The sequence below is a fragment of the Paroedura picta genome, chromosome 5 (genome assembly GCF_049243985.1).
Source record: "Paroedura picta isolate Pp20150507F chromosome 5, Ppicta_v3.0, whole genome shotgun sequence".
Taxonomy (NCBI): domain Eukaryota; kingdom Metazoa; phylum Chordata; class Lepidosauria; order Squamata; family Gekkonidae; genus Paroedura; species Paroedura picta.
In genome coordinates, this window is record NC_135373.1 from 113,412,080 (window position 1) to 113,435,522 (window position 23,443).

At 42.4% G+C, this 23,443-nt stretch overlaps 1 protein-coding gene across 8 annotated transcripts in view; it reads left to right on the forward strand.

Annotated features, from left to right (window-relative positions):
* Nucleotides 1–23,443, forward strand: part of WNK1 (WNK lysine deficient protein kinase 1) — a 127,409-nt gene that overhangs the window by 64,844 nt on the left and 39,122 nt on the right. For 6 of the 8 annotated variants that reach the window (XM_077339995.1, XM_077339998.1, XM_077339996.1 and 3 more), the window contains 11 exons: nt 1,286–1,374; nt 2,189–2,408; nt 3,641–3,977; nt 7,121–7,308; nt 15,395–15,472; nt 17,753–17,896; nt 18,750–19,220; nt 20,208–20,483; nt 21,140–21,237; nt 22,076–22,238; nt 22,757–22,873. In XM_077339995.1, the coding sequence (XP_077196110.1) occupies nt 1,286–1,374; nt 2,189–2,408; nt 3,641–3,977; nt 7,121–7,308; nt 15,395–15,472; nt 17,753–17,896; nt 18,750–19,220; nt 20,208–20,483; nt 21,140–21,237; nt 22,076–22,238; nt 22,757–22,873 (2,181 nt within the window). Of the gene's footprint in view, nt 1–1,285; nt 1,375–2,188; nt 2,409–3,640; nt 3,978–7,120; nt 7,309–9,438; nt 9,921–11,649; nt 12,862–15,394; nt 15,473–17,752; nt 17,897–18,749; nt 19,221–20,207; nt 20,484–21,139; nt 21,238–22,075; nt 22,239–22,756; nt 22,874–23,443 lie in introns of those variants that run through there. The other 2 variants (XM_077340001.1, XM_077340002.1) reach the window with 2 other exon arrangements.

Sequence of the window (23,443 nt, forward strand, 5' to 3'; positions counted from 1 at the left end):
ATCTAAACTGAGAATTTAGGATGAAGGACTTGGCTGCTGCCTCTTTTTGGTGCATTGTCTTCTTAGGTCAGTAGCGAAAATATTTCATGGTCTCATCTATATGCAAAATAAAATACCGTATACATAAGTATGAAACATTTTGGCTCTGGGTTGCCTGCTTGTGTAGCTCTCATGTGTTTATTTAATTGATTTTTATACCATCCTCTCAGTGGTATTGCTTTAAATAACATTGAAGTGCGCTGAGATATTCCTAAAAATCAAAAATTTAGGATTGGGAAGTTAGACAATGGACTAGTGTTGAGATGGAGAGACTCCTTTGATCATGACTTTGGTGAAACTAGCATTTTGTAGAGTATTGCTCTTCAACTTACTAGCAAGATATATCAAAACCTAAGGAGGGTGGCTGCTGGAGATCTGTCTTGACTGGAGAATGAGAGATCTGCTTTGGGCTGATCCTGCATTGAGCAGGGGGTTGGACTAGATGGCTTGTATGGCCCCTTCCAACTGTATGATTTTGAGAAACAAGGGGACATAGAAGGATCAGGTCCTAAGTTGCTGATTGGATTTAAAGATAGGTTCTCGGCCTGAAAATGTTGCAGGCCACTACCCAGAAGGGTGTTGTCATGTTCTCTAATTCAGGGGTAGTCAACCTGTGGTCATCCAGATGTCCATGGACTACAATTCCCATGAGCCCCTGACAGCATTTGCTGGCAGGGGCTCATGGGAATTGTAGTCCATGGACATCTGGAGGACCACAGGTTGATTACCCCTGCTCTAATTGACATGCACTTCAAAGGCAAAGATAGGCATTAAGTAATTCCTGTATAGCTACTAATTGGACTCCTGCGCCTGTTTAATTTTTTTTTTAATTGAAAGACATTCTTATTCATGATGCATTACTATTTATACAGTGCAGTGGCAAAAATACAGGCAAAACACCAATGTGGTTTTTAAAAAATCTCCCACCATATATGGACTCCTTTGTTAGAATTTCACATTAATTAACTGCCTAGGTATTTGCTATCTGATTTTTTTCTGTGGTGGTATAAAGTTCACATGGCTGTGCAAATTTCCCTTAACCAGGCTACTGAAAAGAACACTGGTTTTGGTGAACTGAAATGTGAAATCATGATTCAGAAGTATCCAGTATCTCTGACGTGGGGAGATTGCAACTGATGGTTCACAGAATTTAGGAATGTCAATCACCATTTGTCATAAACTTCTTCAGATCTATTAATGTGTCTTTCGGTTACCACATTCCCCTGTTGCTGCTTCTGTGTTTCAGGGAGTCAAGCCAGCTAGCTTTGATAAAGTAGCAATTCCTGAAGTAAAAGAAATAATCGAGGGATGCATCCGTCAGAACAAAGACGAAAGGTAAAAACTTTCATTCATTCCACTTGTACTAGGCAACAGAAATGGAGCAGTTCTGGTTTTAAAAGGTGATCTTCCAGGTACTCTAATGTGTAAGAATTGTAGCATGTAATTTATGAATTATCAGATGCATGGCACTGAGTCTCTTTTCTTTTCGTAAAGCATTATCTCAAAAAGCCAAATATATTTCAGTCCTTTGTCTACATGCTTTGATTAAATAAAGACACTATAGTCCTGTTTCCCTCATTTGAAGAGTTCAAGTCTTACCCTCAAAATAAGATTAGATTACACATAGTTTAGGATGGGCACTAATCTCTCTCTTGGTAGAAAGGCCATTACCGTCTCACTTACACTTGTCCTACAAAAAGGAAATAACATATTTCTCTTTTCGAGGGTGGAGAGGGACAGATGTGGAGCTTTAAATGTTTTGCTTTGCTACATGTTTGGAAACCAGTGGAGAACTTCTGTATTCTTTCCACTAATGAGGATGCGTGGTCTTTACCTCATGCAAGTCATTACTTTCCCATCCATTCCCTGACAACAAATTTTGTGAGCATACAGAATATATAGCATACAGAATGTGTGATATTTAATAAATGGTGAACTTGGCTGCATAATCTTTGGTGTCGAATGGTGTCTCCCGGCATTCATACTTTAAAAAGTCATGAATATAAATACATATTTGAATCTCAAGTGCAACATGGACTTTTTGCTTGTTTTTTTTTTAATGGGAGAAATAGATTTGTGGCTTATGCTGAAACCTAAAGCCTTTAACAATTTTTTTCTCCTTTCATTTCTCCCTTCTTGTTTTGTTTAGATATGCTATCAAGGACCTTCTGAATCATGCCTTCTTCCAGGAAGAAACTGGTGTGCGGGTTGAACTGGCAGAAGAAGATGATGGAGAGAAAATTGCCATCAAGCTCTGGTTACGAATTGAAGACATTAAAAAACTTAAGGGAAAATACAAGGACAATGAAGCAATAGAATTTTCTTTTGACTTGGAAAGAGATGTCCCAGAGGATGTAGCACAGGAAATGGTAGGTAATGTACTCGTCACTCTAGGTTTAGAGCTTGGATAATTATAGCTGTGATTTGACCTACTTGAAGTTTGGCAGTTATTATGAAAGCAAGCATATTAAAACAAAAAAGGTGTTTTAGTACAAGGATAACTGGGAACTGTTGACTTTCTTTGCTCCCTAAAAACAGTTCCTCCTAATGCAGCATGACACAATCCTGTGCAGCTGGCAAGATAGTGTCAGGGAATTACTGTCAAAAAGGAAAAAAACCCAAAGTGTAGGACTGTCCTGTTTGTTAAAATTCAGTAACTCCTGTCTCAGTTTCACAGTGCTCAATTTTTCCCCATAGTGTCTTGATCCCATAATTCTGTTAAACAAAATGTAACGGTCAGTACACTTACCTTCCCAGGAGTATGTTAATGTACTTTTATCAGCTTCCACACAACTTTTCTAAGAGATTGAGGACTCGTATCCAGGTGTCAGTTCAGCATATTACAGTTTTTCAGGGCATATGGAGAAGCCTGCCTTGATTTCTGCATTTTCCAGCACAGTTCTAAGCTAGACTAGACTCCTGTTTTTTTTCCTCATGGCGTAAAATACCATAGAGCTGGGATTTTGGTCTGAGCATAACTTAAAGAAAGAGTCCTCCCCACTCCCTAATGTAATTCTCATCTTTCTCTCCCCAAAAGATACTGCTAGATCTCCTCTCTAGTTGAACACATGCATGCTCCCTAACTGTAGATCACTTTCCAGAACTTTCCATGTTTGTAGGATAGTGGTTCACAGTGTAAAAGATCCACACAAATTGCTAGATGTGGTGATCTGTGCTGGTTTTGAGACCACATGTTCTGCTTGAACAAATGTGTGACCATCTTTAACAAAGTTAGATAGGTAGGGGGCACGTTCAGTTCCCTCCAGAACAGCTGGTAGCTGGCAGGTGAATATGCTGGCATTCATCAAATTCACATCTTGTATGTAGTAGTTAGTATGCTGTCCATGGAGATGTTCTGATGGGGGAATCATTCTTTACGATGGGATCTATGATTGTATTGCGTTGCTCATAAGATGTGAAAGCTCTTGTGTTATTTTGTTGTTGATTCATTACAACATGGCTTAGCAGGACATCCTATGAATCAACTCAATTTTTATTTACTATGTAATAATAATTATTATTATCGAAACCTATTCAGCTTACCTTTGCCATCTGCTAAGATCATATCAACAGTGTGTTGATAAATATCAAACTTTTTAAGGTTGAATCTGGATATGTCTGCGAAGGGGATCACAAGACAATGGCCAAGGCCATAAAGGACAGAGTTTCCTTAATCAAGCGAAAAAGGGAGCAGCGTCAACTGGTGAGAGAAGAGCAGGAGAAAAGAAAGCAAGAAGAAGTCAATCAGAAGCAGCAGACAGAACAGCAATTACAAGCAGGTGCTACCCAGCAAGGGGCAAAACATGCTGCTCCTGCCACTGGTACCACTGCCATCCCCGCCACTTCAGCTTCAGTTTCCACACAAGTAGAGCCTGAGGAACCAGAGGCTGATCAGCATCAACAACTGCAATACCAGCAGCCCAGCACATCAGTGCTCTGTAAGTATCGCCTGTGCATATACATATTATCTGACTCATAATGTTCATCCCTTGGGCTGGGTTGTGGTGGGGAGGGTGTGGAGCTACTACTCCTGTAAAGCTGTACAACATTAGAATTTTCCAGAGTTCAGTCAGTGCTGTAAAATTCAATTTTCAGGGAGGTGCTTCTTCTGCAGAGACAGAAATACTTATGTGAAAAAGTTAAATTTGTTTGGTATGGGGAATGTCCTAGAGTAGCAGGGAACACTTTCCTCAACTCCCCAGTAGGGAAGCTGTGGAGTTCCTGACATTAAGCAGCTTCTAAAGACTTAGTGCTGTAATGATGGTACAGGTAGCTTTAGAATCATTTTTTTTTGTTTTTTCCCCTTATTTATATTTTTGCTAAAGGTAAAGGTATCCCCTGTGCAAGCACTGGGCCATGTCTGACCCTTGGGGTGACGCCCTCTAGCGTTTTCATGGCAGACTCAATACGGGGTGGTTTGCCAGTGCCTTCCCCAGTCATTACCGGTTTACCCCCCAGCAAGCTGAGTACTCATTTTACCGACCTCGGAAGGATGGAAGGCTGAGTCAACCTTGAGTCGGCTGCTGGGATCAAACTCCCAGCCTCATGGGCAGAGCTTTCAGACTGCATGACTGCTGCCTTACCACTCTGCGCCACAAGAGGCTAATGGTTAAATTCCAGTTCAGCGATCTGGTATAAAACCATGTTTCAGGACCTGGATTCCACCATTAATACTAGTCTTCTGTATGACTTATAAAAACAATATGCGTGAACTTTGGTAACATTATGTCCATTGCAAAAAGAATAATTCTGTTGAGGCATTATTAAAGAATGATCAGGCTGTCTGTCTTGTAGAAACAGTTTATAGAAGGTCTGCCACTTTTTCAGTGCTTCCAAATCAGAAATATTCTTCATAACTGAAGGAAACCTTAGATCAGAAAGAGACTGTGAAATTATTTCAGTCAAAGGATCAACCACCGGTATTCATTTAGTGCTAATTAATCTATTATGAGTTTTTTTGTAAAAAAAATAAATCAGAAAATTAAATTTCTCCTTTGATCACTCTTAGTAAATTATGGCTCTTGTACACATGAACTCCTTAAACTGCGTTAAACTGAATCAGACCATCTGTAAGTATGAAAGACATATCACCTGGTCCTTTAAATGGGAGTTCCCGGGAATTGAACCTGGGACCTTCTGCATGCCAAGCGGATGCTGTACAGCAGTGGTCCCCAACCTTTCTGAGGTTGGGGACCGGCAGGGCATTGGGGCGCGGCCCGTGGCCCGCGCGGGCCGTGCCCGCGCATCGGGCCACGCCTGCGCATCGGGCCGGGCGTGCGCGTCGGGCCGCGCCTGCGGGCCGCGCCCGCGGGCCGCACCCACACATCGGGCCGCACCCATGCATCGGGCCGCGCCCGCATGGGCGCAGCCGGCCCTGATTCCCTCTCCCCGCCCTCCCGCAGTAAGAAGCTTCCCGGGCCGCAAGCTTGCAGCCTGGGAAGTTTTTTACTGCGGGGGGGGGGGGGAGAGGGAGCCGCGGCCCGGCACCATGGCCTTCGCGGCCCGGCACCGGGCTGCGGCCCGCAGGTTGGGGACCACTGCTGTACAGCACTGAGCTGTGGACCTCTCCCCTCCCCTTAATGTTTTAATTAAAATATTTAGTTGTGGTATTTCATGGTATGTTTTGATTAAATTATTTTTCTATTCAAATGTTAATCTAGTGAAATTTCTTTCTCTATCATGAGCCAGAGAGAATTAGAAGATTTTACCACCTTTTAAATGTATCCGCAAAAGTTCTCACCCTCCTGGCACCTGTGTGTTAAGGAAGACTGAGATGGATACCAGTCTCCTCACTGTAGGGAGGAGGGATACTGGTGGCTTCCAAAAGCTGTTTCTTGTCCAGAAGCCGGTTTCTCATGTAATGATGTCAAAAGTAGCTGAAGAGTCAGCAGTTGTTGCAGGGAATTATTAGAACAAGCATAAAACAAACGAGGCTTACTTACAGTTCAGAGTCCCAAGAAAACAATCTACCTGTATCACACATAAGCAGTGTAGAAGTAAAATTGCTGTCCTAACCATGGGAGAAATATTAAAATGGGAAGCTGTAACTGGAGAAGGGTAACAGTGACTTCAGAACATCCTTAATCATGAGGGCGCTTTGCTCAGATATGAAGGCCATATTGTTTTCTGGAGAAGGGAACATGCTATCTGTGTAAGATAGCGTTGCTAACACAGTGGCTCCTGGGAATCTGGGAGGTGATGATGGCCTGTCGTAAAGATATACAGCTGGAGTAAGACGTATCTCAGCCAAGGCATGAAAATAACCAATAACATAGACCAGAATTTGTAAATAACAGTAAGGAAGGTCATAACTCTCACTCTTTGACTAAAATGGCACGCAGCTGGTTTTGTTGAAGAATTGAAATGCTAACTTTTTTCATTAGTGTGTGGTATGGAAATAGTGAATTGATCCTAAAGGTAGGTGCTTCTTAGTCTTTGGGCACGATTTAAATTCCATATTGCTGCAGAAAATAAAGCTTTTGGGTTTTTTTGAAGTCTTGATCACTTGCCATACTTGATTCCTCATGCTCCAAATGGAACTAGTTTTGTATTTAATGCCCAGAAACCATTTCAGCCAGGTTGTCTTTAACTAGTATGGTGTGTAGTATGTGTGGCATACTCTGGTAAGGTGTTTGCTGTCCCTAGAATCTCCACTTTTAAAGACTATGGGCCTGCAGTCCTGATAGTTTGGGCAGAAAAACCTGTGAAAAAGTCCTGTTGCGGTCTCAAGATCTTGGAGTTAATGGCTTCTAAATCATTAAAGAGGCAGGGCTTCTGTTACTTTCCAGATGCATGCGTTTCTTCTGAAGATTTTTCTATGTGAATGTAATCTGAGTTTTGTAGTGGAAGGATTTCAAGAGATTGTTATGAAATAGATGGGGCCCATATTTTTTATTGTTATTGGAAATTGTATTTTCCCCACTTTAAAAATGTTCAAAGAGGCTTTATAAAAATAAAAGCACATCACAGAGCATAACATTGTTGCATTTTAGCTTGTTCTTGAAGACTAATTTCCATGGCCCTTTTGGAGCCTGGTCGCAAAGCTGATGAAATCTAAAACCTTTTGTCTGGCTTTTTACAGCTGATGGGACTATTGACAGTGGTCAGGGATCGTCTCTTTTTACCGAATCCTGTGTGAGTAGCCATCAGACTGCTTCCTATGGTTCCCAGCATGAACAGTCTATCCCAACAGTCCCAGCCCCAGGATACACGGTTCCTATCGTCCAGCCTCAGTCGCAACAGCCTGGAGGATATCAAACATCTGCAGGGGTAAGTACAAAGCTGGAGCGGCAGTGCAAAGACTACTGCCTCAGGCAAGTTCTCTGGAAAGACAGCATAGAAACTTCCTACATAATGTAGTGCCCAGATTTATATACCTGGCTTTGTGCAGACTTTTAACTCTCGGCATGAAGCTAAAAAATACAGCCATACTGAGTGTGCTCGGAGGAGCTTCATGCGTGAGGATGTTAAAGGCTTCTCGTTGATAGAATGCTTCTGCTGGGAGGGAGGACATCTCTTGTATGAATCTGTGAATGCAAATGGATCTTGCAGGTGTGCAATATACCGCATTTGCTGGCGTATAAGACGACTGGGCGTATGAGACGACCCCCCAACATTTCCACTCAAAATATAGAGTTTGTTACATTACATTACAGTACTGTGGGCCACTATGGGCAGCTATGTCTATCCCAACTGAAGTCCACCCGGCGTATAGGACGACCTGCCCCCACTTGGAGGCATGTTTTTCAGGGGGGAAAAGTAGTCTTATACGCCAGCAAATACTGTATGTCATTGACAGCTACTCCCTCCAGTGGATTGCACTGTGTAAGAAGGCATATCACATTTTGTCTAGCTGCCTTCATTGCTGAGCTGCAGGTGCAGTGGACTCTGGGGGGAGGAGGCTTCTAACTGAAAGTCCACCAAGGGGCTTTAGGAAATGACTGTTAGAAATGTATGTCCTATAATAATTTGATTACAGCTAGTAAAGGTAAGGTTTCCTAACCCTGTTAGAATGTTGCATGCAAACACGGCAGTTTTAAATGATCCCACTTTTGTGTTCTGAATTTTAGCTTGCATTGAATTGCTCGTGGGCACAAATACCTTTCCCACTTCATGTGTTCATTTGTGTTCCCCTTTATCCAGTATCTTTTTCTGGTATATTTTCAGAGCTGACTTTGGGGGTCTTCTTTAAAAAAAAAACAAGACACACAATCTGTTCCCCGACTCCGTTTTACTAAAGTTGTTCCTTGTGGACAGGTGAAAATATATCTGATTCTCAAATGGCTGTCCCACGTCTAGAGGATGCACTCTTTCTGATTTGAAAATCTGCAGGTTACTTTTTGTGGCTGTACGTTATTATCAGTCTCTCATATAAGAATGCTTTCCCATTCTGCTCAAATGTACTTATGAAGTTTTGTGCCCTTTTATATCCATATCAGATAAGGCCTTTCAGATTTTTTTTTTTTTTTTGCTTTAACAAAACAAAACATTGGCTGGATTTATTTTTAGTTCAAGGACATGTCTTAGATCAATAAACTATTAAGCAATCTTCACATGCCTTGTTTCAAGGTTGAATAATCATGGCTAACACTGGTGGAATAAACTAGCAGTTCTTCGGAGCAGGCCAGTAGTTAATTGAACACTTAACAGGGGGAAAAAGATCTGTCCATCTCCTTCTGGAAACTTTAATGCTGATTGTAGTCTCACTGAGAAAAGGAGACATGAGGGAGGGGGACAGACAGCAGTAAGTTGCAGGGGGGGGAATTACTTGGCTGCTGGAAGAACAATTAAATTATGTGTGTATCTATGTGCACTTAAAAATATATATATATATATTTGGACCCTATTTTGTTTAACCAGAAAAATAAACTACTAACCTCTGGGGTGTAGGAAGATTGCTGCAATTCGTATCTTAGACAGTTTTTGTAATTAAATTCTTGTCTTGTTCCACAGTTTGATGTGGATGATGCTCAATAGCTTGTTATCATTGGCTGAACAGAGAACTATAGGTTTCCAAACAAATTCTCGATTTTGGATAGCCGATGAACTCCAGAAAGAAATGCACGCTGTTTCTTCAAAAGTACTTAAACACAGTTGCACTAAAATTTGGAAGGAACACTTTTGTCCCTACACTACATGTGGACATCTGGTGGATCTTTGACTCTTAATGCCCTTTACATGTCAGACTTCTTGGTCCTGGAAACAACTTTGCCATATTCCGATTGAGCCAGATGCTCAGAGGAGATATCTCTTCCTGCGCATGTGAACGTTATATAGTAGGAGAAGGCACTAGTGCATGGGGTAGTCAAACTGCGGGCCTCCAGATGTCCATGGACTACAATTCCCATGAGCCCCTGCCAGCTGGGAATTGTAGTCCATGGACATCTGGAGGGCCGCAGTTTGACTACCCCTACACTAGCGGAACCTTACAGTCAAAAGAAAAGCCTGCCGTCCTCCCAGGTGCATATATCCTCTTCCCTGTATGTGACGTCACTCATCATGTGTTCATCTCTCTCCCTGTGCGTTATGGTCAACATTGGGCCTTTGTCATGAATGTGTCTCCCTCAGTTTCCAGCTCATTAGTCCATGTGGTTTGTGTTCACTTCTTTTTTTGTTTCCTTTCTTAGCCTCGACGTGGCTGTAGCATGTCAGTGGGTGCTTCCCCTCTTTCCTTTTCCCCTCTCCGCAACATCCCTTTCAGTGCTCCTTCCACTCCGCCATCAGCGTTGTCTGCACCTCTCTCTCCCTCCCACCTTCGGACTGCTCCTGAGGAAACCTTTGGTGAAAAGCTTTCCAAAGCCCTGGAGAGTGTCCTGCCCATGCACACTGCCTCTCCACGCAAGCACCGGCGTTCCAGCCTGCCTTCCCTCTCTGTCAACCCTGTATGTCACTGTATGCCTCCTGGCTCGTTGAAGATAAGTCACCACTAAATACATCCCGGCTTCGTTCTTGTAATCAGACGAGAGTGGAAAAGGGTTTTGTTTTCTCTGTGCTATTAGAAAGTGGATTCTTTGTCTTCCAAAAGCTGGCTGTTAACGTCCAGGTCTTTTAGAGAGAGGTTCAGATGTAGCAATTGAGCCATCATTGGATATACTTGGATGATCAGTCCTCCGCTCCACACTCTGGTCAGCAACTTGTAATTATTCAGATTGTATGTAGTTGATTGTAACCATTTATACTCATTGTGCTGTGTGCAAGTGAGTGAGGGTTGGTCCCGAGCACTATGAGAAGAAGTTTCTTAAAATCTGTAGTCAGCTTCAGTCAAATAATCAAATCACCAAAAGCCAGTTTCCTGTCATTCTGTAAGGCTGTCATGCTTCCTATAATATCTTCATGTACTTTAGATCAGGGGTAGTCAACCTGTGGCCCTCCAGATATTCATGGACTACAGTTCCCATGAGCCCCTGCCAGCAAACACCCTCAAACGCTGGCAAATGCCCTCAAATGCCATGAACATCTGGAGGGCCACAGGTTGACTACCCCTGCGTTAGATCTTCCCTATCAGGCTTCTCCCCCCCCCCCCCAAGTTCTCTACTTAGTTTCTATTCTTAGTTTGAAGCTAGCCAGATACTCATGGTCTTATAGTACTGCCTAGATTGATCTGCTCCCCACCTCAGCTTACAGGTCTGAGGTTGAATTTAGGTTTTGTTTTGCTCACAAGATACTTAACTTATTTAAAACAACGATTGCATGAAAGTAGCTGTAGTTTTTTTGTACATAATTCTGTCTAACATGAGACCTTCTAGTCTTACGCCCACAAAAGGTGGATAATGGAGAGCTTATTGAATAATTCTGTTTCATTTCATAAGAGTAGAGAAGGAAGTTTGAATCAGTGTTCTGTAGTACAGAGAAACACCTCTTTTCATTCATAAAGTATATACAAGACTGGTCCTCATCCTTTGTACAGAGTCATATGAGAGTTTGCTGCTGCTTTTCCAGAATATAAACTAATCTTTGACACAGTGAACCCAAGGAATCATATATTATGGATAAGAGTGACTCAGAGCATTTAAATATTTTATGTTGATGTACCATTGTTTATTCCCCTGATGCTTTTAAGTGGCATTTGTGTTTGGAGTAGAGGATTTGAAAATGTAGTTTGACGTGGTATATTGTAGTGGGCATCCCTTAATAGATGGTGACCATTTCTGATAAGTAGGATTTTTAACTGTAGTGTGGAATGGCTGAGAGGCTGATAGCTTATTCAGAAATATGGTGAAGCTCTTTGCTCCCTTCCTGGTTTCAGAGCAAATCTGTTCCTTTGATAGGCCACTAATTCTCATGAGTTTATTAGCAGAAATATAGTGTATAGGGTGAAAGGCTTTCATTAAAGGAAGTCTCTGTTCAGTACCCAACAATTTTTTTTTTCATTCTAATGGGAACAGATGGATGGAAAAGCAGCTTCTAACAAAAGCAAATACTGCCATATGACCTTTACCCGCCATGGATGTATTTAATGGATATTTATAACACTTCAAAACATTCTGTGTGTTGACCATGAACTGGGCGTAGCCATTCTATAAGTTTACTAAAGAGAGCTTCCCGTTGAGCTGAACATACTAATATGCTTCTGTAATATGTGAATTACTTGTCTTGTTCATGTCAATACAGCCTCACTCCATGGTGCATCCGTGTGGGGGAACCCCAACATTCCCAGATTCCCAGGTCTTTTTTCCAACCGTTCATGAACGGCCAGTGTCCTTCTCACCACCACCCATCTGCCCTTCGCGGGTGGCCTTTTCTCAGCGGCGCAAGAGCACTTCCATCCTTGAAGCACAAACGTGCCACTTCCAGCCATTGCTCAAGACTGGTCAGAGTTTGCTTCTCCCAGGCAGTAGTCCCACTGCTTGGACACCAGAGGCTCTAGTGACAGTGAGCACTGCAGCTTACAAAGCCACAGGAGAGCATGCTCAGGCTAATCCTGTATTTGAGGCGGCTCAAGTGTTCGGCGATTACAGGCCTGGACAAGCACCTTCTGAGGATGCTAAAAACGTGTTGACTCAAGAAGGAGTGTACTTGATGAGCCTGCGTTATCAGCCCCAGTTGCCTGAACACCATGATACTGCATCCCATAGTTCCCATGGGGCTGAGCAACACTTGCAGCAGGCACCTGAACAGAGAAGTTTGCACGGCGGCCCTCTTCAGGGTTCTGCATTTGAGTACCAAACAGGGCAGACTTTTCTGGCAAGACAAATCCAGAACTTGAGGCTGGATTCTGGAATGAATCCCCTGTCTAGTGTGTCAGCCCCACTGAGTACGGATCCCGCACAGATGAGTTTCCACCCGGTATTCGTTCCACATTCCGCGCCTGCTGTGCTCACGCAAAGTGGCGATGGCAGAACAAGCTGTGTTTTTGAGTTCCATGTTCAAGCATCCAGTGCATCTCCAGGAGAAGGTGCAGTCATGCCACAGCGAGCTTATAGAAATCGTCGAGGCTCCGCAGATTGTAATCAGGAGGAGTCTCCTCAAACAACTGTACAGCCTGGTCGTCTTCAGCCTGTAACGGAAGAGCAGTGTAACTTCCTGGGCTCTGAGTTCATGGTGCCTAGGGGCACTTCTGTTCTACAGATCTGGTCAGAAGGTAGCCCAGGATACTCCAGTGACTCCTCACAATTGACTTCCTCAGACACTGGTGACTTTCTGTCTCCTCCTCCCACTGGGGCACCTGGATCATATATTTCAGATATGTCTCTGCCTGCTTCCCAGCTGGCTCAGAAGGTATTTCAAGATTCGCAGGTCTTCATCCATTTCCCACAGGGAGCTCCATCTCAACAGGCTTTCTCGACACTGGTTTCTTCAGGACCGTCTACTCTCTATTCTCAGGTTACAGGAACAAATACTTCCAAAAATGTCTTACGTTTTTAGTTTTCCTTGACGTCATATTTCAAGTTTCCTTATATTTCCTATCATCTGTCTTTCCTTAATCTTCCCCTCTCAACCCCAAGTTACTTTAGTTTTGGAGACTAGATTGTGCGTTGCCAGAAATGTATTAGTTGTCGAAACCAGCCTGACCCTAGTTTATTAGGCATTCCCCTAGACATGATTAACATAGCTTGCTTACATTGATATTTGACAAAAAAATTTACCTAGGGGGCTTGTCAATCAAGGGACAAATGGCACTCCTTTAACACTGTTTAAAAACTTTCTTTTTTACTTATCTGATGCTCACTTTGGATGCTCAGGTGAGTGAAATTAAGGCGTTATTTCGTAATCTGAAGATACAGACTGACTCTACTTATGTCATTCTTTAACAGGAATATATTTATCCTTCCATTGTAAGCTGCCCCAAGACCTTTTTGGAGAAGGGTGGCCTACAAATTTAAGAAATAAATAAATAAATATAGCACTTCAGGGACGATTTCTCAAAGTACAGTTTAATATGCCCCTCATTGACACAATGAGATTTAGATAATAAAATCAGATAGTTTACTGTGGGATAGGCTATATATAAGACGATTGGAAATTTCACAGTTGTTTGCTAGAGATGAACGAACCTTTATGACCCATAATACATACAGCAGCTTTTCCTATTGTCCATTAGAAGAGGTCAGCAATTTGCAGCAAGCAGGCCAAATTACCCTTTGACTGATGTGGGGAAACTTTTTATAGGGGAATTTTTACTAAATTTGGATGCAAAATTTGTAACACTGAATATGCTGGTGTGGAGTGACTTGGTGTCAGGAAATTCCTGGCTCAAAGCTTATTTTAGCTGGGAATGCACTAGGCAAGTCACTTTCTGACGCTCAGCACTCAGTGAGCAATGTGGAGATAATCCTGGCCTCTCTTACTGTGTGCAGATAACCAAGAGAATGTATGCAAACTGCTGTAAACACTGTAAAACGTAACGGAAATACTAATTATTCTGCATGAGGTTAACATTTTTCTGTAAGCATGATTCCGTTCATTTATTGGAAGTTCAATAACAGGATCAAACCTTGTGTTATGCGCAAGATTCTTCTGCTCAAAGAGTGTTTCCTAGTAGAGTGCTGGTGCTTTTTTATTGGGTCCTAATCTTTCTGATCTGTTTGGGTTGGAAATCCAGTTTTTATTCTTTGTATTTTGTTGTTGTCTCATAGCTGAGCTCTCCAGACTGGTGTATGTGTATAAATACATAGTTAAATAACCAGTCAATTATAGAGCAATGAGAACAACCACAGTAAAACTTCCAGCATAGCAAGCAAAAATGAAATATCCCATATAAAATATTGCTTAAAAAAACCCTTTTGCAGCAGATTAAAAACAAATGAATTGAATCACAGGAGTTGCAGGGCAAAAATGCAGTAACCAAGTCACTTCAGAAGAGGAAGATATAGAAGCTGAACTCCTTGAAAAGTAATATACCTCCTACTTGATTCCTGTTCTCCAGTTACTATCTATTAACTGTGGAATGAGCCTTGAACATGATCAGAGCAAACAAGAGTACACTCAAAAAGCAAATCTAAATCTGCATACCTCATATGCCACTTAAATACTTTTCTTACCCATATAATATGTCTAACTGTAGTTCTACACTTTATACTTCTGCATTTTCAAGTTGGCTAAAGGGAAATCAATCCTTTTTAATAATTTTTCTTTCCTAACATTTGTATAGCTGTCCAGCTATTGGATATTATTCGGCCTTGTCATTTTAGTATTGCAAAATTGAGGTCTGAAGTTCCCTCCGTACCTATCATTTTCCATTTTATACTGAGATGAAGCTGCTGTATCTCAGGATGCAGTTTTCATTCTGATGGGAATGACACTGGAAAGGTGATCATTGCCATTCCAATCTAATTTCTTTCATATTCATTCATAATAGCTTTTTTTTTTGCCTTGCTTACTCATTCAGAACTGCAGACTATTCTGCAATGTTGGCTTTCAGTATCAAACTGGTCTTTCTGGCATCTTTGGGGTGTTTCTGATGAAGATTTGAAAACTGGTGTAGTGTTTCCTGTGCTGAAATGATTGTTTTCCTGGATTTTGAGTGAAAATGCATAATGAAATTGGCCTTTTCTGATCTTACTGCATACCAGGTATGTTTGCAGTAAACTTAAATGGCAAGTCAACATTCATCTCCCCATGTATTTTCATGTGGCTTGTTGCAGAGATTTGACATAGTGTAGAAACACGACAATTGTTTGACAGAAATGCTTTTTGCAGAAATGAGATTTGCACACAAGCCTCCTGGTGGCTTAGGAAAACCATCCAAAATAGTCCATTGTATTTTTATAATACTGTACTATGTTTGGAATATCTTCTATCCCAAATAAATTTCTGTATCCATGGAGAGCTTACAATACGGAATCTTCTTTCAGGTCCTTGAGTTCCATACAGACATTAGTAAATGATCTAATTATATGTATGTCTACTTCTTTAGACACAGCTGCCAGGGCAGCCAGCCTCAAGTGGTTCATCAGTAGGCACCTCTTCCCAGATTATGCATCAAGGCCAGCAGGTAAGAGCAAGCCGTTGATATCTATATGATTTTTAGAGGAGAAGAGTTGTTTTGTATATCCTGCTTTTCACTATCCAAAGGCGTCTCAGTGGCTTACAATTGCCTTCCCTTCTCCCCCCTGCAATAGACACCCTGTGAGGTAAGTGGAGCTGAGAGAACTCTGACAGAACTGCTCTGCAAGAACAGCTCTGTGAATTGCCTAAGGTCGCCTAGCTGGCTGCATCTGCAGTTCTCCATATTAGAGGCCACCACTCTTAACCGCCACACCAACATAGGGTCTTTGTTTTGGTGCTTTTTACAGCACTTCAATTGTTTGCCTTCTATATTTTCAGTATATGATCGAATGTGTGATGCATATGAAAAAGGGTCTAAGTAGCTGTACACAGTTGATAGCAACACACAGTAGGTTATTCCCGGATTATACTGCATGGGTTTGCTCTTATGTCCTTCTTCCCCCAGCACTTTCTTTGGGCTCCCAGAAAGATGGTGACAAGCACTTTGCGGACAGAAAACCATGTTGGTCAGGAGCTGCCACTGTGATAAGCAGAAAGAATTTTACAAAATCACCCTCACCGTCCTCTTCTGTTTGCAGAAGAGGGAGCAGGGTGATGTCCTGTGATTTCTCATCCCCTCTTCAGATACCAAACTGGTGTGGCTTTTTGCCTACGCATGTCCCATGATTATAGGAACCCACTTTCTGGTTGGGAAGGAGGCTTTGTTTGGGAAGAGGAGCAGAGAGCCCCACCGATGTTTTCAGCTGGGTAGGCTGTTCCCAACCACCTATCTACTTTTATATATCCTTTGTGCCTGTTCTTGAGTGGGGCACACCTATTTCTAAGATTCAGGGGAACATTTTTACTTTTATTGCTTTTGAGAGTTTTAAATACATGTATTGCTGCTTATAATTACATATGCAAGGAATATACATATATTTGTATGTATCCAAACAAATTCATAGACAAGAATGGGAATAATCTTCAACAAATCATTAAAAAAAGGTAAATCTTGTCACCTACCAGCTCATTCCAGAATGCAGTAAGCCGTATCCTGTGTTTATCAAACACAATTTTTCCCCTTCAGATTCTCTGGTACTATATTAGCCTTGTCAAAAGAGCAGTACACCAGATTTTATTAAATTATTCATGTATAGAATTTTTTCAGATAGCTGTTTTAACCATCTTTGAGCTGCATATCTGAGGGATCTCCATAGGTGTTCAAGCATCCTAGTAGTATGATCTTATTAGGTTTGAGGGTATATATTATGATCTAGCACTTCACTATCAAACTAGACTGCTATTCTTTGAAACATCTGTATCTTAGAGCATGACTAAAAGATATGAAATACATCTGCAGATGATGAACCACACTTTCAGCATGTATCCTGCAACAAGTTATACACAAGTGCTAGTCTAGGGAGTTTGATACCACTGAAAAAGTATTTTGTATCTTTTTCTTTAAGACCAGTCAAAATCAATCTATGGCTAATACTTTTTCAGAGACAACCCCATTTTTCCCTAAAGAAACCAGCTTGGTATAGTGATTAAGAGCGACAGCTTCTAATCTGGAAAGCTGGGTTTGATTCCGTGCTCCCCCACATGCAGTCAGCTGAGTGACCTTGGGCCCGCCACAGCACTGGTAAAGCTGTTCTGACTGAGAAGTGATATCAGGGCTCTCTCAGCCTCATCCACCTCACAGGGTGCCTGTTGTGGGGAGAGGAAAGGGAAGGCAATTGTAAGCCACTTTGAGACTCCTGCTGGTAGACAAAAGTGGCATATAAGAACCGACTCTTCTCCTTTTTCTCCTTCTCCTCCACCTCCACCTCCACCACCACCAATCTACCTCCTCCCATTAAAAAAAAAATTTAAGCGTATAATGAATATATTTCAGTGGTGTAGAATCTGAGCAGTGATTAATAATTCAAAATATGATTTCATTCTTAGTCTGTCATGTTTCCTCATATTTGCCAAATATCTGACTAAGCAAACAAGCAAACCTAAGAGCAGCAGCTCCTTTCCTTTAGTTTTCAAAACTTACACTGTGAATCCCAACAATATTTTAGAACCTGGAATCTCAGTATGTCCAGTAGATTGTGACTGTTTTCACTTCAGGAAATAGTACGGTTGGTATTAGCACTACTATAATACTATCAAAACACTAAAACTTGGACCCCCCTCCCCCCGGGGAGGGTTTCAGATTTATTATAAAACTTTTTGTCCTGTTTTGCTGTGCTAGAGGGCTGACTCTAGAGGACTGACTCCCATCTTTATTTCTTCTATGCAGAGCTCTCAGCATCCAGCCTCTTCCCAGCAGACTGGGCAGTATCAAGTTCAGCAACCATCTGTTCCTACTGGGGCGGCACCATCCCAGCAGGTTACACAAGCAGCACAAATGATGCCTATGCCTCAGGTAGCATCTGGGACACAGGTAAACTGCCACCTCTAGAAAGCTCTTGCTTAAGCTTCATGAAGTTTTGACAGTTAAGGCTTGCTTCATTTATTTGGCTGCTTCATTTATAGTGCTATATTTGGAAGAATACTGTAGGCGTGGTTTATTTGCCTAAAGGAAATTAGCACACGACATGGGAAGACTTGCCTGCATTGCCACTGCCTAAAAAGTTGCTGCTTTTAGTCTGTTTCCAAAAGCGGTAATTTTTTTTTTAAAGGGAGTCCATCTGTAGTCAGTTGTTCACTGACCTGAGAATGAGTACTCCTCAGGATACCTCTGTTGTGCTCTCTCCAGAGTCATCTTCCTTCACTCTTGACTTAAAAGGCCTTTTGCTGACTCCTGTGTATGGGGTGTCCTGAACTTGTGAACTTTGAAATATTCAAAAGACTGTGGAGGTCATCTTGGTTGTCCAACCTCCCCCCCCCCCCTCACTTTTGTGGCACTAACCAGATCCTGTTCTCTATATGCTGGCACGGTGGCTTTTCATTCTCCCCAGATGAGCAGAACTATTGAGTTTTTCCCATTTGGAGTGACTGTACAAAGCAAAGTTGGACAATCAGTGTTTCTCTGTACACTGATGACACACCAGTATTTTTACTACGGTAATCTATTCCAAAGCTTCCTCCTTCGATATAAAAACGTGTACGTGTTTGTGTATACACGCAAGGGAGAAAGTGAATTAGATACAGCCTTCCCAGCCACTCTGCCAGATGTTTTTCTTACTCACACCAGTTGGCTGTGATGAAAACATTTTTTTTCCTTTGATTAATACATTAAAAAATCTGCTTCTTGCAACCCTGCTTCCTAAGTCTGTTTTTCTTTACCTTCTCAGCTTCCTGTTTCCCAGCAAATGCCGATCATCCAAGGTGAACCACAGTTACCTGTTACAGCTCCTACACTTCCTCAGTCTTCAGTTGCCCCAGTTATGCCCATTGGCTCACATTATCTCCCTATGGGGCAGCCACTACAAGGCCCCCTTCTTCCACAGTTCTCAGTTGCTCAGCTGCCCATAGCAGCACCTCACGTCTCAGTGGCTCAGCCTGGCTTTTCGTCTCTTCCCATCTCTATGGCAGCTGGCATAAACCAGCCTTTGCTCACTCTGGCCACATCTGCAGCAGCAGCTGCTATTCCAGTGGGCTCAACTGTTGTCCCTAGCCAGATTCCACCTCTCCTTCAGCCTGTGGCTCAGCTGCCCAGCCAGGGTCTCCCACAACTTCTACAACCAGCTGTTCAGTCTGTGGGATTGCCAGCAACTCTTGGACAATCTGAAGTACCACTTCCAGCTACAGATGCAGTGTACCAGGTATTGTGGCAGTCAAAGAAAAATCCCTCTCTACAATTTTAACAGTTTTAGGCTTTTCTTTAGAGGCTTGGACAGAGCTGTCTGCAATGCTGGTTTAGGAGGGGAGCAAATAGGACAGGTGGGTTCAGGGTCAATTTAAAAGTGAGTTTGGGGAATGGAAGGCTGATGGGGGAAGGAAGGTAATCAGTGAATTTTTACAGCATGGCGACAGCTGCCAGCTCATATAGTAGAGAGTAGTATAAAATTCCTATCAAATCAATAGATGGCAGATCATGCATTTGCTGGCAAGGGCTCATGGGAATTGTAGTTCATGGACATCTGGAGGGCTGCAGGTTGACTACCCCAGGACTCGATGATACTGGAGGTCCCTTCCAACTCTATGATTCTAGGAAGGATGAGGTTTGCTGATGTTGGCCAGCTGTCAATGCTTTCTTGTCCTGAAGGCAAACTTTGTTGTCCCATAATGCAAATCATTGAGCAAGACGAGTAGAGGCTGGTTCTTCCATTTTTTTTTACTGCTTTTCACCACAATGCACCTTGTGTGTGTGTCACTACGGCTAGCGCTCTACGAACCAGAGCATAGGGGGGGAAAATCAATTGTCTACAAGCATATCAGATGAGAGTGTGCCTTATTGCTGCCTGTTCATCTTGTTTTTCTCCAAGTCTTCATGTCAGTGTATTCTTAATACGTAAGAGAAGGTTGAGGGCTTGTTCTCCACAGAGATTACAGAAACCCATCCTTCCTTTATCATCCTGAAACACTGTTCTGGACTGTATAGTGGTTTGAGGGATGAGATGGCTCTGAGGCACGCTGTTCCATTCCTCTTGAAATAAGTGCTCTGGAAGCTCTGGAAAAAAACACTCAAGAGTGTCATAGAAAAATCTCCTTTTCAGCTTGGCTTAGATTCCCCCCCCCCCCCACTTCATGGATGCTGTTTCCCCCCAAATTACCCTAATTCACTAACTTGGCTTCCTCATTTGTTACAGGGCTTCTCACCTCGGCTACCAGCGCAGTATGCAGGAGATTCAAATATTGCTCCCTCTTCCGTGGCCTCTGCTTGCCTCCCTTCCGCAGTACTGTCCCCTCCCTTACCCACAGATGTATTGCCTCAGTCAGGCTATCTTGCTGCAGTAGTGCAGCCTTATGTGGAACAGAATTTAGTTCCTTTGGGCAGTCTAGGAGGACAGGTTCAAGTGCCACAGCCTGTTGCCTGTTTAGCCCAGCAGGTTTCCTCTGCATCTTCGCAGCAATCAGCAGTAGAGGTAAATGATCTGTATGTTGCAGTTTTGCATTTTGAAAAACAAACTTAAGGGCATGCGTCCACTTCCATCTTTGGAATCCAGTTGAAAATCGTCTGCTAATCTCCAAAATTAATTTCTCTTACAGCAGAATGTGATACCAGTGCGGAGACCTTGTTGCCACTGGTTATGCTGTTGGGAAGTGAGTGGGCCTCCCAGATGCAAAATACTTGCTAGCACTTCTCTTCCAGCTAGTCATATCAGTCTTTATATTGATGCTGTTGTTCATAGAAATTTTTAAAAGCTATTCTCAAACCTATTCCCTACAGCCCTGCTATTGCTGGGAGAGATTTGAATGGTTTTTGCACTCTGCATTGGCTTTCTCTGCACATTCTGCTAGTAAGATTTCTGGTTGCATGGCAAGCTGTAGTGTCACCACCTAGGAGAGAACATGGTTATCGTTCACCAGGCATCCTGTTTCAGAATTGCATGAGGATTGTTTATTGGGTTTAAAAAAATTCAAGCTTGTTTTAGATGCTTTTAAACAGTGGATCTTGATTGAGATGCTTTTAGAGAATTGGTCTGAATAAAATGCTGTGCAGCTTCTAGTCAGTAGATGGATGGAATGCGGTGAGCAGCACCTTAATAAGATGCTTGAAGAGAGAGTGTTATCTTTGCAGAGTACATCTGGAGTGTCTCAAGCTGCACCCCTGGAGCCTCAGCCACCCGTACAGCAACAGCCTTCACAGTCAGCTCCATTGGTCTCCTCAATAGACAGGTGAGTAGCCAACTACTAGGTTGAAATTTGAAACGTCCATGCTAGTGGCGATGGCTTATTGTGGTACTTTCTCCTGATTTAAGATGGTTCAGTGTGCTTTCACATGTTCAATTTGCTGGGAGGGTGGCCTAGAAATCAATCAATAAAAATAAAAATAAATAAACCAGTGACCCCTTTCTCAAATTACAGAGTTAGATTTATTTGCATTATGTATAGTCTGGCTTTCTCACAAGGACTCAAGGCTGCTTAGATTCACATAGCAAGTGCTTTCAGTGTTCACAAAACAGGTATTCTGGGTAACCAGATCATTCATCAAGGAAGAATTGAGCTTTCCTTTATCGTTCAAGAAGGGTGTATCATACAAGAAGAAGAGTTGGTTCTTATATGCCGCTTTTTTCTACCCGAAGGAGGCTCAAAGTGGCTTACAGTTGTCTTCCCTTTCCTCTCCCCACAACAGACACCCTGTGAGGGAGGTGAGGCTGAGAAAGCCCTGATATCACTGCTTGCTCAGAACAATTTTATCAGTACCGTGGCGAGCTAAAGGTCACACAGCTGGTTGCATGTGGGGGAGCGCAGAATCGAACCTGGCTCGCACTCCTAACCACTACACCAAACAAGACAGATGCTCAACTATATTCATGAAACTGTTCGTAGTTAGTTTTCGAAATATGCATATATTCACAATATTAATTGCATGTTGTGGTAGAAATGTTTCTCTTTTATATGCTGTTTACTCCATGGAGTTGCGTTTTTGAGAGTGGTTCAAGACGTGAGATTGCACTTAATTTTAGGAAATAAAAAATGGCTGATTTTGGGATCCTGCATTGGCTTTTTTCAGTGCACATTCAGATGTTGCTTCAGGCTTAAGTGACTGCAATGAGAGTGTTCCTACGTCTGGTGGAAGACATGAAGGGAGGGCTACAAAGCGGCATTATCGGAAGTCGGTACGCAGCCGTTCTCGCCATGAGAAGACCACACGTCCAAAACTGAGAATTCTTAATGTGAGTTGGCGGTTCTGCATTTTCAAACAGTGTTTTTAATATGCAAACTATCCTCCTGTCAAACTGATTTTCCCGATCTGCAGTTTTCCTGCCTTAATCCTAAGTAGATCTAAGCAACTACTTGTGTTTGCAATGTGTTAAATATGCACTCGTATCGCACATGTTCTTTGAAGACTAAATCCTGAATTTCTTCATCCTTTATCCTACTTGCAACATTGTTACCAGGGAAATGTCTGAAATCTCATTGGGCAGATTTGGAAAGGCATTGAAACCAGAAGAGTTTTCTTAAATCCCTTTCCTGTGGAGCATTTTCCTATCTCTCTGCTTCTCCCAGCCCTTCTGCCTTGAGATCCAGGAGGACGTCTCAGTGGGTGTCTTCCCGCCACTCAAACAGGGAGGCAGGACTAAAAACTCACTTCCTGTCCTGCGCCATGGAGACACCCTACCTCAGTCTTCTTCTATAGATCCTCTTTTCTCTATTTACTATTCATATTGAAGATCAGCCTTGTGTTTTCTAGGTTTCAAATAAAGGAGATCGGGTCGTGGAATGCCAACTAGAGACGCACAATAGAAAAATGGTTACTTTCAAATTTGACTTGGATGGAGACAACCCAGAGGAAATCGCCTATATCATGGTGAGGAGTTCAGATTGAGACCTTGTAATTGTCATTAATAACAGTAAAGGCTTTACTGGCCTGCTGCACTATCTTCCTCCAGTGGTCTTACACTGACTATACCTTAATAGGCTGCCGTCTAGAAATGTCAAAAGCATTTAGACCAGTACTTGCCTAAGTCAAGCTGATAAAACATCTGGATCAGCTTCTCCTTTCTGCAAGATATTTTCCCCATTTAAACCTGTTTTAAACTGCCTTGTACTCAAGGACTGTGATCCAGATGAGAAAATTGGTTAGCCAAAGAAAAGAATGCATAGTACACCAGATGGATGTGTGTGTATTATCTGTAACTTTGGTGTTGCACATTGCATGTGTGTGTAGTGTTTGGGCGGAGCCGTGTTGGTCTGCAGTAGAAAAGCAAGATTCAAGCAAGATTTGACTGAAACGGCAATCCATCTCTGAACTTCTCTCTCTTTGAAAACCCGACATGGTTGCCACAACTTGTTGCCAAAAGTGATAGAGAGTAAGCAGAGGAAGCGGGTGGCTTAGTTAATTAAAACATTTCTGCCTTTCTGCCTATTTAGGGCACTC